Consider the following 19,700-nt stretch of genomic DNA (forward strand, 5'->3'; position numbering starts at 1 on the left):
TCATAAGGTGTTTCCTTAGAAAGGTCTTTTAAAGTCATTTTGGTGTCTGGAGTCTATATTCTATAGACTACTCTATTTTAATCACTTGGTCCCAAATTGCATTACTTTGTGACCTAACATTTTTATGGCATCTCCCACCAAAGGGAATGAAAAAGATTTAAACAAAAAGAGGGCCTGAAGTGAAGTAGTTACATCACACAAATTATATCATTACTACGAGAGCACAAAGAGCACCAATCACACTAAAATGAGGCATGTGAATGTTGATGTCCATTATATAAGTTAATTAATTAGCAATTTATAACACATCATGTCTCATAAATAAACATTTTTCTACTAATAGAGTATTAACACGTGATAATAACACATAAGATGATATCAATTACACATTAAGTCAACCGGCAAAGTCAGTACACATAAAACATTCACACGCTATTATAAATCATATTGTCGAGAGCATAATACAAAGTACTCGAGATCATATGACTTGCAACACCGTCAACATAGTAGTTGGCTAGTTGCTAGGTTAGCCAATACTCCACAAGACCATACAAAAAAAATGTAAATAGGTCCAATAATTATTACATTAGGTCCAAGATAGCCCAAGTTCTTTAATGACTCGTTAGTCCTCACCTCCATTAAATAAAATCTTTATAGTAAAATAAAATTAAAATCCTGGAAAGGTCGAAAATTTGTTACAAGAATAAAAATAAAAAAAGAACAAACAACTTTAAACTCCAGAAATTGATAGAGTAGCTAAAAAAAATGGAGTGCTCCAATATTATCAGAGGTTCTGCTTTACTTCCCCAGAGACCCTCTTCTTCTGCTCTTTCTGACTCCCAATTTCTCACCCACTTCAAATTACCGGTAATATTATAACTATTAATTTTTTTATTTTTTTTTTAATTATTGCTTTTTTTTTTTTCTATGATTTAATCTTCTTTAAATTGCTTAATTTCATTATTGTTTTTGAAAAACAGAGATTAAGGCGTCAGAACCCAAATAAGCAGCGTCTGTTGATTAGAAACGCTTGTAATTTTGATCCTAATGAGCTCCCTTTTCTCCCAGGAAAATATTTTAAGGAAGAGGTATGCGTTTTTTTTTTTTTTTGGTTTGATGTTAATATATTGGTTGAATGTTAAATTTTCAGTTAAATTTGAGAAATTAGTTTATAATTATAAGTGGGTTTTGATTGAATTTGGAAAATTTGACGTTTATTGAGTCTTTAGTGTAAAAAATCTCAGAAGGGGTTTCTGGGTTTATGAAATTTAATGTATTTTTTGCTATTTGATTGGGTTACCTTAATTATTTTTAAATTGTTTTATATTCCCGTGATTTGTAAGTATGTGTGCATATACTTCGTATGAATTATGTAATTTGTGTAAAATTGAAGCAATAATTTTTGATATTCAGGCTATTGGAGCTGAATATGGAGAGGGTTTTGAGACATTCAGGCCTGATGGACCCTTAAAAGTTGATGTAGTAAGAAAACACAATTTCTTCTTTAATATGTGTAATAGGAGTGTAATACTAAGTTTTTTTGTTCGTCGGTGAAACTCGATTTTGTCGAATTTTCTTTTCTATGGCATCATGTATTGTTCATGTTATTTCCATTGTTGTTAGGATTTTTTGAATGACAAGTTGCAAGAGGGATTTCTTCAAAGAATACGATATGCCATGAAACCCGATGAAGCTTTTGGACTTATTTTTTCTTGGGACAATGTTGTGGTATATTCCCTTTTCATTAGTTTTTTTTTTGTGTTAATCACTTTTGTTCACAAGTTATGCTTGCAAATCTTCCTTTATCCAACAAAAAGGCAGAATTTAGTTTAGGAACGAAAAATGTGATTGATATTTGCTTATTCTTGTGGAACATTTTATTTCCCTGTGAAAGGAGATAAGATATGGCTAGAAAGCTTGCCTTGACAATTAATGCAGTGTAATATAGCTCCATTCTCTCTTATTGTTTCGTATGAAGTTTTTTTTTTTTTTTAATAGAAATTCTACTTTATTTTATTTATTTATTTATTTCATGCTCATCCCACCCTATAAGCTATATTTTTTTGAAAAAGGATCTCATTGTTGTCTACTTTTGTACTTCCGAGATAATCTATTGCCTCTGAAACATCCTGTTGCCTTCTATATGTTCCAATTTAGGAAAAACTTTCTTGAAACGTGTAGTGACCTAGTTGCTCTTAGACTTTCAGTTTCAAATAGATATCTGATAAATTTAATTTCAAGTGTAGCACTACCTATATGGCTATTCATCTTGGGATGAAGTTATGCGTAATAGACTGCCGTACTGGGGAAGAGCAATGAAGGCAATGCACCAATGCATAATATGAAGTATACTGTTAGCCAGGGCCGTCCCATATATTTTGGGGGCCCTGTGCCAATTTTAAAAAATAGGCCCCAATATATTTTTTTTCTCCTTGTAAGGTAAAGTACAATTTTCACTTGTGGGAAACTAAATAAGAAGCTAACAAAATACGGATAAGTATAAAATAATATATCAAGTTTTAATTTTGAAGGAGGAAGCTAATATAAATAATTATACCGTATGTGATATAAACTGTGAAATGTTTTTCCATTAAGGATAATGGTGAATTTTTATACACATAGCAACAAGTGAAAGGAGGATGAATTTTAATTTGATGGGAGATGTAGTTAATTTATAAAATACTACGTATCAAGACTTGAATCAGTTTTTGAAAAAATAAATAAATAGACATTCACACTTCAGATAATTAATTGGAACTAAGACATTACGCTTTAGTGAGGTGCTAAGCACGTAAAACATAAAAAGTTACTAAAGACTTAAAAGTTAGAACTAAACACAAAAAAGGACCTTGGACTTAAAAAATGATTCCCAAGAGATTCGAACCTTGGTTCTCTAGGTGGGGTGGGTGATAGTGATACCCATCGTAAAGTATGCCGCTCTTCCACTACGCTACACTAGATTTTGTGATGCTTTGATGCAGCCAATTTGATATAGAGTAAATTGGATTTTTGGGGCCCTTTAAGTTTGGGGGCCCTGTGCGGTGGGGCTGGTTGCACAGCCTCATCACCGGCCCTGCAAGTGTTAGCATTAGCTTCAAGAGAAAGGAAGTCAATTAATTACACGGAGAAATTATATATAAAGGGATCAGTGAGAGAAAATTCAGGAAGAATTTTATTGAGTGTTTCTGTTAATTTTGTTTACACTTTGGCAGAGAACTACCCTCTCAAATGCTTGTATTATCTAGTGCAGAGAAATTCCATATAAAGAGGAGATCAGTTAGAGAAAAATCAGGAAGAATTTGGTTGAGTGTTTCTGTTAATTTTGTCTTACACTTTGGGAGAGAACAAGCCTCTCAAATGCTTGTATTATCTACTCCGTAAAATCTTATCTCCTTTCTTCTTCCCACTTGATTTGCCCCTTTCTGCGATTTCATAACATTGTGGTTGATACAATTTCATATCACATTCTAACTTGATTCAATTTTTTTGCCAAACTAAAGTGTATTCATTATGTTACAGGCAGATACTCGAGCATTGAAGTTGAATGCTTGGAAACAGCTTGCCTCTGAAGAGGGTATGTATTTATCTCATGTGACTAATCCTTACTTGTATGCTTGATGTTAATCTAGAATTTTTGAGGGCTGAATACTATACATGGTTAAAAAAAAAATGCCTGATTTGTTTTAATACAATGTATATCTATGCTTCACCTATGTGGAGATTGATTCCATAGGAATTAAAAATATCATAATGTTATTTTTTATTCAATTAGTTATTGTGGAGTTTAAGTAGAGAAAGAAAATAGATTCTTTAAGTAGAGAAAGAAAATAGATTCTATCACTAATCTTACATTTATTTGGTGCTATTCTTATTGGTCTCTTTTTCTGTGTTTTTCTTCTTTGCAGGAAAAGTAATTCCCGAGGATGCTGGTACTCAAAAGCTGATGCTTTACTCAGGTCCTGATCATGTGCTTAATAAGGTCTGAGTCTCTGAGGTTTACAGTTGAAAATTTCTATATAAATGGTGATTATTATGCACTTATATGGAGCATGATATTGTTTATCAATTATCAAATGTCCAAAGATTATTAATTTCAAGTTAATTACTGAATAAGAAAAGCCAGTGACAAAGTTATGCTTATTTTTGTGGAACATTTTTTTCCCTTTGAAAGGAGATAGGATATGGCCAGAAAACTTGCCTGACAATTAATTTCAAAATAAAGCTAATTAACTTGTTTATGAGTGAGTGGGTGACTAGTTCTGTCTTTTGACTTTTTGCAGACAGCATGTCAATCTTCTAGTTGACCTTGGAGGATCCTACTGGTTTTGTCATTGATTAATTGATATGTATAGACAGGCATTTCCATGTTCTGATTTTTGGGAATTGGAAAAAAATACCTCCCTGAAAATTTAAAAGTTCCATTATTTGAAACATCTCAAAACTGAGGTTGTCACAACATTTTGAAACACGAGTCTTCCTCATACACACATGCACGTTTCAGTCTCCTGTGGTGTTTTGTTTATGTACTCCTTTCAGTTCTTTGGCCTTTATTTAGTACTGCTTGATTGTTTTTTTGTTGTGTATGACATATTAAATGCTTATTTTGCAACACTCTTTAAAGACAAGCTTAGACTAAAGGAAACTTTATTTTGTATAAAGATACTATCGTGCTGTCTTGTCAATGTTCAAACCACACTCGTGCCATTTGTTTACTTACCTGAGTTAGGAGGAGAAGATACAAGTTATTTCTATGTTTTTTTTGGAGAATGCTCAGAGTCCAACTGATGCATAAAACACTAACCTTCTCAAACCTTTCAGGTTTTACAGTGGGAGAAATCAGAAACTGATGTAGATTTGCTAAAGATGCGACTTTCACATTTGTATTATGAGAATCTTCTCAAGGTGAGGGTTTTTTTTTGGGGGGGAAGGGGGGGTGGTGAGGAGGAATTTTTCTCTAGTCTAGATATTCATTTTTTTTTTTTTTACCATCTTCTCAGCTTGATAGACCTTTGGAAGGTGTTGAAGAATGGCTGGAGGCAGTGTCAACAGCTCGTATACCTTGTGCAATTGTTTCAAATCTTGACAGAAGAATCATGGTTGAAGCTCTAGATAGGATGGGAATCAAGAAATACTTTCAGGTACCTGGTTGATTTTGTTTGTGCCAGTGATTATTGTACTGTAATAATGAAAAGCAACAGTGTGGTGAGTGGTGATGGTTCTTAGTCTTCTTACTGTATTTTCTTCAACGAGAGGGGGGCACAGGGCAAGAAGAACGAGAAAGATGAAGGTAGTAGTGTTTCTCATCCTTCCAAGTGAGGCCTGCTGGGATAAAGTTGAAATTTTGGGAGTGCTTATTGAACTTGTCCCAGTGATGAGTTGTATTTCTCTCATATAATATTCTGGACCTTCTGCCGTTGCGCTTGCTTATGGAAGTTGTCTTCCAACTGATCTATTTTCACATTGCAGGCCATAGTGAGTGAAGAAGATGGCATGGAGGCAATGGCCCATAGATTTCTCTCTGCGGCTGTAAAGGTAGGAACTCTCTGTACAGAGGAACTCTGTTGAACTTCTGTCTGCTTTACTTTTTCAAATCTTGTTGATGACTGCAATTGAAATCTTGACCTTTATTGTGGTGAGGTTACCATACAATTACCTGGTTTTTCTCTACTTCTAGCTCATAGATACCCAGTCTACAGGACTGAATACAACTTATTTGCTCTCATTGAATGAATTATTTTATCTTTTGAGATTTTTCAACTTTTACTAGCACTTCCTTTCATAAGTAATTTTATGACAAGATACAAGTTTATGATTAGTTTAGCCAATTGCACAATGAAATTTCTTTTTCTGCAATTGCTATATATTCAGTGTCTGTTGATTCATCCTGCTAATAATTTTTCTTGCAGTTGGATAGGAAACCTTCGAAATGTGTCGTCTTTGAGGATGACCCAAGAGGTGTGACAGCTGCTCATAACTGTACGATGATGGCTGTAGCTCTTATTGGTGCTCACCCTGCGTAAGTATCATGAAAGATTCTATAGAATGTATACACTAAATTTGGTCAGAGTAGTAGTTCTATGATTATTCAGCTGTGGGTGTCTAGTCTTCAAATGAACATAAATAATTGACACTTCTCAGCATTTTGCATAAATCTCCACTATGTATTAGTCATAAATTATTGATTTGGAGGCCATGCCGTTATGGACTACTATGTTACTTGGACTCCTCACATAAATCAGACTATGAGTATCTGAGTTACCATATCCCTTAAAGTGGTAAATACGTGTCCAACACAGGCATGGGAAGGTTTATTGGAGAGTTGGAGTTAGATGTACTTGCTTGGAGAATGAATTCAGTGACTAACATTGGTGTTTGCAGGTATGACTTGGTGCAGGCTGATCTTGCAGTAGCCAACTTCAGTGAGCTCTCGGTCATAAATCTGCGGAGATTATTTGCACACAAGGGTTCTGATTTCATGGATTTACAGAAACAGATTATAGAGAAAAGTCCTCCAAAAAGGAAGCTTACTACTGATACCATTTTTTGAGAAGTCACCTGTCTCATTCTGTTAAATCTTCTGTAGTCTTTTAAGAAGCATAGTCTCTTCCCATCCTTCTCTCATTCAAGTCTTGTATGTTGTAAATGCATGTATATACTTTGTTGTTCAATGTACATTACAAGTTTTAGCAATGTAGTCTCGTTTAAATGCGATGTTCCATAATCTATTGTTCTGTTCTCGGCCAGCTTCAAAATTTGATACAAGAATTTAGCATTTTCTCGCTTGAGATCTGGTTTTAAATGAGGATTGTGGAAATCACTTCAAGCAGACTTGACAAGATAAAAAATTAAGGATTTTTAACACGATTTTTTGGCCTAAAACTCTGATTAACTAGCTAAATTTTTTATGACGAAGATTAACACGAAATTGATTCGATCTTAAAATTGAATTACCATAACCTACTAGCTGATCCATTTAGGGACAAAGTTTTCAAGTTTTAATTTTTCAGTGAAGGTTGAAATTTTATTTTGTCAATTTGTGAACATCTAGAATTAGTTAATAGACTTAGAGTGGGGTTACTGATATGTGTTGTTTGTGTGATACTGTGATGGGGTGTAGGGTAGTTTGATAAAGAGTAATTGTGACATCCAATGAAAAACCTTGTAATTGGATAAGATGAGATATGCTGTTAAGAATCATAACATCATGATAGTACTAACATTGGCAGATCCAAGTTCTATTGCTTTTGTGGCATTGAACTGAATTTATAGTTATGATAACACATTAACACCAGATTTAACTCAAAATCTAAGTTACAACAACTTTGATGCTCATTGTGAGAGAAATACAATAACTTGCACCAATTTGTTACATTAACTTTTATGCTTTGTAGGAGAAATACAATAACTTAATCACGATAATTTCAATTTTAACATCCAATTATTTAAGACGTAGTTAAAGTATGAGATTTGTGCACATAAAAAATACTACGGAGTACTCTTTATGAGATTGTAATCTCGATAATTTTAACATCCAATTATTTAAGACATAACCAAGTATCAATGTTGATACTCAATTAATAAGGGTCCAAATGCTGAAAAACTTCGTGTTCGTAAATGTTACCCACATGTGTTAGATTTCGTAGTTAAACCCGACCCATATTTCTTAACGGGTCTGGATCTTTCACTCATGGATTCAAGCCAAAAAGCTTGATGTAACTATTCATTATCTATACCGATATGGTAACAATCCAGCTATTTGTTTTACCTTATCTTTCCGGATTGATTCTCCCTTCAAACCAACAAGAGGGAGACTTTCCCAACATAACTGTGATGAACTGAAGCTTCAAACCCAGAAAATTCTGGAATTTTATTGCTAATTCATTCATCCCAGAATTCTAAAATGTCGTGCCTTTATGGTGGCAGCTGTTCTATATCTTCCTTCTCTGCTCATTCAATCTCCCAATCAAGACTTCAATCTTCATCAATTTCCAAAGCCTCTTCGATTCAATGCTCTGCTGGAGGTAATTTCCTTAAATATCTTGCTTCAATTGATTACATTTGATATAATTCAGGCAAATTTTTAAATGGGTATTAATTTTTGGTTGTTAAATCGGACATTTTGACTTTTGGGGATTTTGGGTAATTGTTGATTTCTCATTTGGGTTAATTATGCTTTCCTAATTTCAGTAAAAGATCAGTTTTTTTTCTAATGTAGAATTTTGAAAATGAAAGTTTTGTGTATTTATATTTGCTGAATTATGCTTCTAGTTTACAGTGGGTAATTTTCTGAATTTTGGCATGATTTGGTTGATCATTGTTTAGTGATATTGTATATATTTAGGTTTAGTGGACCTTTGTTGATGAACTCTAGAAATAGATTCTTGGTTCGTGCAGCGGACCATCGTATTGAGAACTAGGCTTTGACATTATTGTTGTTGTTGTGCTGTTTAGGTTTAGTAGCAGAATCAAAGGGGGCAATTACAGCTGAACCCTTGTTGCTGAATGCTGTGAAAGGGTTGGATGTTGAAAGACCCCCAGTTTGGCTGATGAGGCAAGCTGGGAGATACATGAAGGCAGGTTTATTACCATGCCTTTGTTTTGTTGGATGTCTTTTTGTTTTATTGAATCTGGATTGTCATCTTTCTTGTGCTGTCGAATTTCTTATTAGTTAGGTATCCAATTGTTTGGATCGCGGGAATGTAGCTACATCAGAGTTTAATGCCTGAAAATGTGTTTATATAGTTGTGCATATGCATTCGAAAAAAGTTATGAGCATCACAATCATGATTCCTAGCATCACAATCATATAATTTCGACATCTGAGTGTATTATAAATTTGACATCCTACTTGAGCAGATGATGCAAACCTCTAATAGTCTAATGCTGTCTTAAGTTTGTAATACTTGTAGGTAACATGTACACTACATAATGCTAACATGTCATTCATCTATAAACAACATGGTGTGAAAGTTAAGAGGAATAGATATTGATTTAAGTTAGTGATGACAATCTTTGTCAGCGATGTAAAATTGGTTAGGTGTAACAGATAGGTAGGAGAAGCCACTAATTTTGATATCTTTTTAGTGATCTCAAGCATGAGAAGATCCACCTCTTAGGAAGGTCAATGGCAGCTGAGCCTTCAGTTAGGAGTAGGAAACTGTAAAAAATTTGGTGGCTTCAGATCATTGTTTTCTATATAATCCTCAATTGGAAAAATGTCTTACTGCTGTAAAATCTCCGTAAATAAAATATGGATTTCAGGCAAATATACTGACATTGTGATTGCTTTGGGTTATGTAGTACTTTGTATATCACTGTCATGTGTCAACCATGTCATTAAAAACTAGGTTTTTTCTTCCAACTCTTCAATTTTGGCTGTTCTCTTCACCCTTTTTTTACTGAACAAAAAGTTCTAGGCTGTGTTCCTCATAAGTGGTTTTAGGCTCTTCTGGAAAGTAATATCTTGTTATGTAAAATTGTATACTAGGTAATTTAAAGGTTGTATGGCCTAAAAAGAACTATCATCAGAGGAGAAATCTTTTTACTAGGATTGAATTATTTGATCCTAAGCTCCTCATGCTATGTGATGTGGACTGTTTGCTGAATAATCTGATGTATACTTTTATATGACCAGTTTTCTTATTTTGTGTTTTCAGAGCTACCAAGCTATATGTGAGAAGCATCCTTCATTTCGTGAAAGATCAGAAAATGTTGATCTAGTTGTAGAAATATCCTTGCAACCATGGAAAGTTTTCAAGCCTGATGGAGTAAGTTCCTGCTAATATTAGTGTCCAACTTCTACAGACAGACATCTCTGCCACTTTCTAAGACCTTTGTCTTGACAGTATATACCTGATGTGCTTTTGCTTGTATACTGAATTACTGATGACCAATGCTCTGTGTTGGCAGGTTATATTGTTTTCAGACATTTTGACCCCACTAGAAGGAATGAATATACCTTTTGACATTGTGAAAGGAAAGGGTCCAGTCATATTCGATCCTCTTAGCACTCAGCAAGATGTTGATGTAGTTAGAGAGTTTGTTCCTGAGGAGTCAGTTCCATATGTTGGGGAAGCCTTAACCATCTTGCGGAAGGAGGTATTGCATGTTCCTCACTGCTCCTATGTTCATTATATAGTTAATCGCATATCATTTACGCTCTAACCATAAGCATTGTAGTCTAGTAAACCCTTCGTATAACCTTTTTGTAGACACAAGGAAACCAAAATATTTAGAATATTGTCTGTAATTTTGCGGATGGAACTGCTGTGAAATGAGTGGCATACGTACTTTTTTGTATTTTCTTTGAGCATTAGGGAAGGGGCTTTAGCTGCCTTTAGTCATACAAAGGTATGTTGTAGTTATTGTCCTCTGCTCCTCTCTAAGATGTCCCATTTTCCCTTTGGCAGTTTTAACTATCATTCATTAAACTTGTAAGTGCAAATTGTATGCTAGTGTCAAACACTCAGACTCCTGGCATCTATCTCCTTTGTTTGTGAGTGGCAGTGCACCTTTGGCTGTCAACGATGTGATACTATAGTGCCATACTCTGTCCCATCTATACTCATCATCATTGCTTTCTGTTTGGAATTCACTCACTATGATACCTAAATTTGAACTATCAATATCCGGACAGAGTAGTACTTAGTAGTAACCTTTATGGACAATGTACCCCTCTTGGTCTCTTCACAGTTCACATCTCTGATCACCCCCACCCACCTGGCTGCTAAAATTCAGAAACCATTATGGCTTGGATGTAGTTGTGAAATTGTGAATCAAGCAAAATGAAACAACTGACATGTATTGACTATTGACCTCATTGAGCAAGCTGCATTTTCTAGCCCATTGAATGAAGGGAATAGTTAGCAGTGGGCAAATAGGCAAGAGATTCAGGAAGCTAAATTGAAGTCACAATTAATTTCTGACTTGTGATTTTCTTTTTAAGTATTGGCAGACTTGTTGAACGAATGTTTTGTTTTGAAATGTGACGTAACTTTGCATTCTAATTACACGCCATCAATATGTATCTACCATTTTCAGCATATTTATTTGTAAGTGCTCTTCCTCAGGTGGGCAACGAGGCTGCCGTTCTCGGCTTTGTTGGGGCTCCTTTTACTCTGGCATCATATTGTGTTGAAGGTGGTTCATCAAAACACTTCAGCAAAATTAAGAGACTGGCTTTTTCTCAGCCTAAGGTAATATGCTTTCCGAATTAGCTTGCTGTTTATGTAAGTGTGCAGGAGGCATAAAATCTCTGTTTTGCCTGACCATTAAATGTTGCTGCTATAGGTTTTGCATGCTCTCCTTCAAAAGTTTGCAACATCTATGGCAAAGTATGTCAAGTATCAAGCTGATCATGGTGCACAAGCTGTTCAGATCTTTGATTCTTGGGCAACTGAACTCAGCCCAGTAGACTTTGAAGAGTTCAGTTTACCATACTTGAAGCAGATAGTTGATTCCGTGAAACTGACCCATCCAAATCTGCCTATCATACTTTATGCTAGTGGCTCTGGTGGGTTGCTAGAGCGGCTTCCCCTAACGGGCGTTGATGTTGTGAGCTTGGATTGGACAGTCGACATGGCAGAAGGTAGGAGGCGGTTGGGATCTGATATTGCAGTGCAAGGCAATGTGGATCCCGGTGTGCTTTTTGGCTCAAAAGAATTTATAACAAGTCGGATAATGGATACAGTGAAAAAAGCCGGGAACAGAAAGCACATTTTAAATCTTGGTCATGGGATTGTTGTAGGTACACCGGAAGAGAATGTCGCTCATTTCTTTGAGGTTGCCAAAAACATTAGATACTAATATCTAGGTACTCCGAGTATTGTTTCTTCTTCATCGAGCAAGTATATCACTTTCTGAGTAGTGCATTTTTTCGCATCACTACAGAAATTTGTAGATTTTTTGACTGTCATAGTTCTATGAAATCTTGTAATTGATTGTCTGATTTATCATTTGGGCTTTCATTATTCTTTCACCATTATTCATTTTTCCTAAGCATTCACTAACTTAATCATTAGGCCAAGCCCAAGCCACGAACATGTTCCTGATGCAATAAGCCCGATATCTTTTACTCAACAGCTTCATTTTGAAGTTGACAGTCTCAAGCACCCTAGTGCAAATTATGTTTAGATCATGCAGAAGAACGACTTGCGCAGGCTGACCCTTGTTCAAAGAGGCGGCAACCAGCATAGAAGCCATCAAGCCGAGCTTGAAGCTGTCATATGAGCTTCAGATAGGGCATGGTGCTGTGGACAACTTTCGCTCCCTAGGATCCTTTTCGCTAATGAAGATGTACATCCAAGGCACAGGAGATCGAATGATCGATAGTGAGTAAATTCATCTCCAAGCAGGGCTGATCTTATTTTTCCAACCCAAAAAACAAGTGAATATCAAAATCAACTTGATGCTGCTTAGCTAAACACCTCGGATTCGAGCCTTATCGTATGCAGAAACTCTTGTCGGAAAGATTCACCCACCTTAAACCAGGTGTGCAACTCGGATCGGATCCGGATGTAGTCAATGGACATCCTAAAAAATAAAATAAATTTAAAACAGACTTAGCTAAACCCCTAAACTAATCAAGAAGATATTATCATGAGTAGCTTAAGTGGACCCTTCGATCGTCACAAAGTAATATCATTACCAAGAAATTGATCCAGTACATATTATGAAATATGAATAGACTACTTTTTGTAATTTTATGAAATAGTTGGGATTATTTTACACACATGGGTAAAAATAAAGTTATTTTTTGCCAATTTCCCAAAAACTATTGGCCGACTTGTTTTAACTTATTATGATATTAAATTAATTTCTAAATAATATTCTTAGTAGCATATGATGTTGGCCGACTTGTTCCATGACTTATGTAGTATTAATGTATTATTAGTATAGGGAGATATTTTATCAAATCACCCACTAAAAAAGGAATGAGATAAAGACTTATATGCAACATTTAATGATTTCGAAATAGTGAGGAAGATTCAAGGCATCTCAATTCTTTCTTCTTCTTTCTTTCCATTGTCTTTCACTCTTTCTCTCACCCTATTCTTTTTTCTCTGTCATACCATTTTTTCGATTCAAATTAGGCATGCCACGTGTTGTTTACATTAAACAAGTAGGTAATACAATAGTCCATCTCGGACAAGTTAGAATACTAAGGTTAATCACGGAATTGTTTTATATGAACTATTACCTCAAAATATTATCGCCTTTTTGAATCTTGGTTTTAAATGACAATCCGGCTTAATATTTTATTTAAAAATAAGGCAAGGTGTCCCGAAAAAAAATAAAAACAAAAGGCAAGCTGTCCTATATCAATAACATTGGAGACAGTAAGCACCTAATTGTCCTAATATCATCACAATCTTGACTTTGAAAGTACATAATTAATGGTGATAATGCATCTTATAAAAACAAGCCTTAAACTAAAATGAATTTTATAAATAAAGCGTCATGTAGTTTTGTTCGTTCATGTTCGTATAATTATATTATTATTGACCAGCATGGGCATATTTCAACGACTGTGAAGGCGCCACTCTACTCTACTCCAATTGATGTCTCCCCCCAATATGATGATGCTGCCTAAATCACTTAATTAATCATGTTAATTAATTAAGTAGATTGTCTAATCATGTAATCATTTGCCCCATCGCTCTCTAACAACCCAAACATAATACTCTTGTATACATCGGATGTATACATATACGAGTATAGAATTGGGTAAATACTTAGTCGTTTTCATTTATATAAAAGTCAACTCCGCAAATTAATCAATAAAATATGTTTATATATTATATTATATATAATTTGCGATCATATGTTTTTAATTGTGGTCGACAAAGTAAGGAAGAAAAAATATGCAACGGACTTTAAAATTACAATTCCGTATAAGTAACTAATTTTATGTGTTGCAAATTAGGCCTAGCCAACTCAACCCCTTCTGATCAAAGAATCCTAATATTTTCTTTTTTTCTTGCCTTAATTTCTTTTTCTTTTTTTTTTTCGGTAGAAAAAGCCTACTTCTAGCAAAAACTAACACTAACACTTGACTGATGCGTCACAACTTACCAACAGTGTTGTGCACAAGCTTAAAATTTTGAAACAATTAAATTGGTAATAATATTTGTGTAATACCGTCTTATAATCACCACTTTCGTGAATCTTCACAAATATGTGACCTTATTCTATATCGTCTTATTTAAAAACTAATCTTAAATCGGAAGATTATTTATTTATTTATAGACCCAAAAATTATATAAAAAAAAAAATTATTCCGATTCAAACTTGATTTTTAAAGTTCAGCTCGACTTTGGATCAGTGTTGAGAATTAAGGGTTTGTTCACTTCAGCTTAATTTCAGTTCAATTCAGTTTAGTTTAGGTCAGTTCAGTTCGATCCTAATTTTCTTCTTTCATAAAATATTTAGTTCAGTTCAATTCAGCTCCAATTGGTTCAATTCACTTTAATTTAGTTTAGTTTAGTTTAGTTTAGTTCAGATCAGCTCAGTTCAGTAAATGTGAACAGACCCTTAAGAGTGGCAACAAAGGAATCATAAAGAGTCGCATGAGTAGGCATGACCGTATGAGAACATAATGAACATTTTCAATAATATAAATAATAATAATAATAATAATAATAATAATAATAATAATAATAATAATAATAATTCAATAATATTCCATATAAATTTCAATAAATCCTCCGCCGTTTAAAAAATTGTTTACTGTTTTATAAATCGTATTTTTATTTCTGTTGCAAGAGACAAGTATTGATTGTGATGGACTCTCTAAAACTCCACTATACAAGATTAGTAAAGATGTGTTGATCTAGAGAGTAGTAAAGTAGACGGTCTAATCATTCGCAACTAAACACCCCACATTAAAATTTTTAAAAATGAATTAATTAATAGATAAAATGAATAAAACAGAATAAAAATTATAAAAAAAAAAAAAAAATAGAATAAAAATAAAGTTGGTTTTTGCAGTAGGAAATAAGCCACATGGTTCCTTATCTCCAGGATTCTACAAAATCCCAAGGCTCAGGGAAAAAAATACTTATACTTTGATTCTAACCTTTTATTCATGTTACTTGGTACAAATATGTATTATCCTCTTTACTTTATCAGTTTTATCTTTCTGATGCAATCACTATAACATGGGCTGCTCTTAACTCCTACTAACTCACATTTCTGTCTATCCACAACTATCAAACAATTTTATGATCCAGATTCAATTTTTGTATTTTTATCTATCTATCTATCCATCCATTTTAGTATTTAAAGGCGAGACGGGTTTATAAATTTACTACTACCTCCGTTATATAATACGGATTGGAGTATGAAATAATGATGCTATTTTTCTTTTAAATGATCAAACTTTTAAAACACGTATTGTTTATAAATTCATACTGGTATTATCGTATTAGTGACATTTTTAGTATATGAGTAAACATAGTCAACTACGGAGTACTTTGTATGATTTTGTTCAAATCAAGTGTCTTGATCGGCATGTATGTATTAACTTTTTATAATTGCACGATAAAGTAATGTTACATACCATTTTTAAATGAAGATAGTATGTATAATATACTCAATTAATCAATATGACGTACTTAATTAGTATATTACTCCAAGAACTCATTGCAGCCTCATAATGTGCCAAGTGTTAGCTAATTTCTATTTTATACTCAATGAGAGTTCTAGGAATACTGTACAAGTTACTACGAATACTAATTTAATTTACTAGAATACACCATTAACAGTGTTAGGTGATCTAATTCTTTTGATTTAGGTATCACATTCATGATGAAGATGTAAGATTATTCTCTTTTTATCACCTAATCCGTAGTATTTGGATTTATTATGAAAAATTTATTTCTCCTTTAACATTTTATTTATGTAAAGATACATACACGATTTACAACTGGATCTATTGAAGTGAGATTATTTTTACAACGTACTTTTATCGATTATAAACCAATTTACATGATGCTAAGTAAAGTAACTGATTTATACTTACTAAATGTTTTTTTATTAGAATTGGTTAATTTGTAAATCAAAGTTAGTAATCAACACTTTATATTTACTAATTAAACTCAATTGAAACTATTATTCACTAATTGATTAAAGCATAAAGTTATTGACAAAAGGTTCATTTTACATTACTAAACTTTTAGGGGATACACCAAGATGTATCCCCTAAAATCTCAATCCTTTTCGTCGCCGGGCCTCGAAATCTTCAAAATTTATCAAAAATCAATGATATTAGCCTTTAATTTTGGAATTTTTTTACTTTTTTCGCCATGAAATAATAATTAACGAAATATTTACTGTGATCTCTAATACCCTCCGAGAGTCCAATTGGGTGGGTAGAACCATCCAATTCTCCTTTAGACGACCAATTTACCGATTTACAACTTGCACTGATTTAATTAACTCAAGCCTACTACGAACATTTATGACAACATATAATGATCATATATGGTTCCAAACGGCATTATCTGACCCCAAGATGTATTATCTAAAATCTCAAGACTTTTCGACACCGGGCCCCGAAACCTCCAAAATTTCTCAAAAAAATTGGATATAACCCTTCAATTTTTTAATTTTTTGACTTTTTTTCGACTAGATATAAAAACTGCCGAAATGTTTACCATAGTCTCTATTCTCTAATGTCCTTCGGGAGCCCAATTGGGTTGGTGAAAGCATCCAATTTGCCTTTAAACAGCCAAATTACCGGTTTACAACTTGTACCGATTTCATTAACTCAAGTCTACCACGAACACTTATGACAACAAATAATGATCATATATGGTTCGAAATGACATTATATGACCCTGAAATGTATTCCCTAAAATTTCAAAACTTTTCAACACCGGGCCCTGAAACCTCTAAAATTTCTCAAAAAGTGTGGATATTAGACTTTAATTTTGGTATTTTTGAACTTTTTTTCGCCCGAAAATAAAAATTGCTGAAAAGTTTACTATGGTCCGTAATACCCTCCGGAGTCTAATTAGGTAGGTGGAACCATCCAATTTGCCAATAAACGGCCAATTTAACGATTTACAACTTGCACTGATTTCATTAACTCAAGCCTACCACGAACATTTATGACAACATATAATGATCATATATGGTTCCAAACGGCATTATATGACCCTGAGATTTATCCCCAAGAATTTCAAGACTTTTCGACACCGAACCCCTAAACCTCCAAAATTTCGCATTTCTATTTTTGAATTTTCTGACTTTTTTTTTGCCCAGAAATAAAAATTGCCGTAATGTTTACAATGGTCCCTAATACCCTCCGGGAGTTCACTTGGCTAGGTGAAACCATCCAATTTGTCTTTAAACAACCGAGTTACTGGTTTACAATTTGCATCGATTTCATTAACTCAAGCCTACAACGAACATTTATGACAACAAATAATGACCATATATGGTTCCAAACAACATTATATGACCCCGAAATTTATTCCCTTAAATTTAAAATTTTTTCGACACCGGGCCCCGAAACCTTCAAAATTTCTCAAAAAACGTGGATATTAGACTTCAATTTTGGAATTTTTTAACTTTTTGTCGCCCGGAAATAAAAATTGTAGAAATGTTTGCCATGGTCCCAAATACCCCCTGGGAGTCCAATTGGGTGGGTGGAACCATCCAATTTGTCTTTAAACGGACAATTTACTGGTTTACAACTTGCACTGATTTCATTAAATCAAGCCTACCACGAACATTTATGACAGCATATAATGATTATATATGGTTCCGAACGGAATTATATGACCCCGAGATGTATCTCTTAAAATTTCAAGGCTTTTAGACACCGGGTCCTGAAACCTCCAAAATTTCTCAAAAAGCGTGGATATTAGCCTTTAATTTTGGATTTTTTTGACTTTTATTTCGCCCATAAATTAAAATTGCCTAAATGTTTACCATTGTCCTTAATATCCTCCGGGAGTCCAATTGGGTGGTTTTAACCATCCAATTTGCCTTTAAACAACCAATTTATTGATGTACAACTTGCCTTTAAACAACCCAGAAAAAAATTGACGAAATGTTTACCATGGTATCTAATTTCCTTCGGTAGTCCAATTGGTGGGTGGAACCATCCAATTTGCCTTTAAACGGCCAATTTATCGGTTAACAATTTGCACCGATTTAATTAACTCAAGCCTACCACGAACACTTATGACAACAAATAATGATCATATATTGTTCCAAATGACATTATATGACCCCGATATGCATTCCCTAAAATTTCAAGACTTTTCAACACCGGGTCCCGAAACCTTTAAAATTTCTCAAAAAACGTGGATATTAGACTTCAATTTTGGAATTTTTTTCGCCCGAAAATAAAAATTGCCGAAATTTTTACCATAGTCCCTAATAACCTCCGGGAGTCTAATTACGTAGGTGGAACCATCCAATTTGCCTTTAAACGACCAATTTACCGATTTATACTTTCATTGATTTCATTAACTCAAGCCTACCACGAACATCTATGACAACATATAATGATCATATATGGTTCCAATCGGCATTTTATGACCCCCAGATGTATTATTCCCTATAATCTCAAGACTTTCCGGCACCGGGCCCTGAAACCTCCAAAATTTCTCAAAAAGCGTGGATATTAGCTTTCAATTTAGGAATTTTTTTACTTTTTTTCGCCCGGAATAAGAATTGCCGAAATGTTTGTCATGGTCCCTAATACCCTCCAAGAGTTCAATTGTGTGGGTGGAACCATCCAATTTGCCTTTAAATGACCATTTTACCGGCTTACAACTTGCACCAATTTACCGGTTTACAACGACCAATTTAATTAACTTGCACCGAAACTGACTTGAACCGAAATTGACCCAAACCCGTTTTAACCCGTCAAAACCCGAATTTAACCCGAATTGTTACTAACCTGACCTGAATTCAACCCGACCTGTTCCTAACCTGACCCGAATTTAACCCAACCTGTTACAAACCCGGCCTGAAATCAACCCGACTTGTTATTGACCTGAGTCAAATTAAACCCGACTTATTATTGACTTGAGCCGAATTTTACCAGACCTATTACTACCCGACCCAAAAATTCAACCAGATCTGTTACTAACTCGACTCGAAATTAACACGACTTGTTATTGACCCGACCTAAATTCAACCCAAATTATTCTTGACCCGTTTTCAAATCACCTTAAATGCAATTTAGACCACCTTATTATTGTTGATCAAAGCATTTTGTCTAGGGAGACCAAGTCGGTCCAGGCCAGCAAAAGAAAGGAGCACCATCCTCAAATTTAAGAGTTAAATATAGTATATATTTGTTGTATAGTCAAAGAAGATAATTATCTTCCTAAATTATAGACTATAGTTCCCTAGTATATTGCCATATATATTATAGACTTTATAGTCAAAGGAATATCTTGATAAAAATGATAATTATCTATTTATAGTTAGTTGAACTTGAATATGACCTGACTTGGAAATGACTCGACCTGATTGTAACCTGCAAATGATTGACTTGAACATAACCCGACTTGAATTCGAGAATGACCTGACTTGGAAATGACCTAACCTGATTATAACCCGCAATTTACTGACTTGAACTGGACCCGACTTGAACCCGAGAATGACCCGACTTGAAAATGATCCGACCTGATTATAACCTGCAAATTATTGACTTGAACCGAATACAACTCAAACCT

At 34.2% G+C, this 19,700-nt stretch overlaps 2 protein-coding genes across 2 annotated transcripts; both read left to right on the forward strand.

The window, feature by feature from the left end:
* The first annotated feature begins 689 nt into the window (after positions 1-689).
* LOC145556768 (5-amino-6-(5-phospho-D-ribitylamino)uracil phosphatase, chloroplastic-like) lies at positions 690-6,723 on the forward strand. Its single transcript, XM_081618417.1, has 11 exons — positions 690-867; positions 981-1,088; positions 1,414-1,482; positions 1,624-1,728; positions 3,520-3,574; positions 3,906-3,979; positions 4,819-4,902; positions 4,998-5,138; positions 5,467-5,532; positions 5,907-6,016; positions 6,379-6,723. Exons 1-11 carry the CDS (start codon positions 766-768, stop codon positions 6,545-6,547), a joined length of 1,083 nt encoding a protein of 360 aa, XP_081474543.1. The 5' UTR covers positions 690-765; the 3' UTR covers positions 6,548-6,723.
* Positions 6,724-7,754: 1,031 nt separating this feature from the next.
* Positions 7,755-11,977, forward strand: LOC145642454 (uroporphyrinogen decarboxylase). Its single transcript, XM_081693639.1, has 6 exons — positions 7,755-8,021; positions 8,452-8,573; positions 9,657-9,767; positions 9,910-10,098; positions 11,070-11,195; positions 11,290-11,977. Exons 1-6 carry the CDS (start codon positions 7,901-7,903, stop codon positions 11,803-11,805), a joined length of 1,185 nt encoding a protein of 394 aa, XP_081549765.1. The 5' UTR covers positions 7,755-7,900; the 3' UTR covers positions 11,806-11,977.
* Positions 11,978-19,700: the final 7,723 nt, after the last annotated feature.

Source organism: Chenopodium album, chromosome 8 (assembly GCF_948465745.1).
Source record: "Chenopodium album chromosome 8, dcCheAlbu1.1, whole genome shotgun sequence".
Classification (NCBI taxonomy): domain Eukaryota; kingdom Viridiplantae; phylum Streptophyta; class Magnoliopsida; order Caryophyllales; family Amaranthaceae; genus Chenopodium; species Chenopodium album.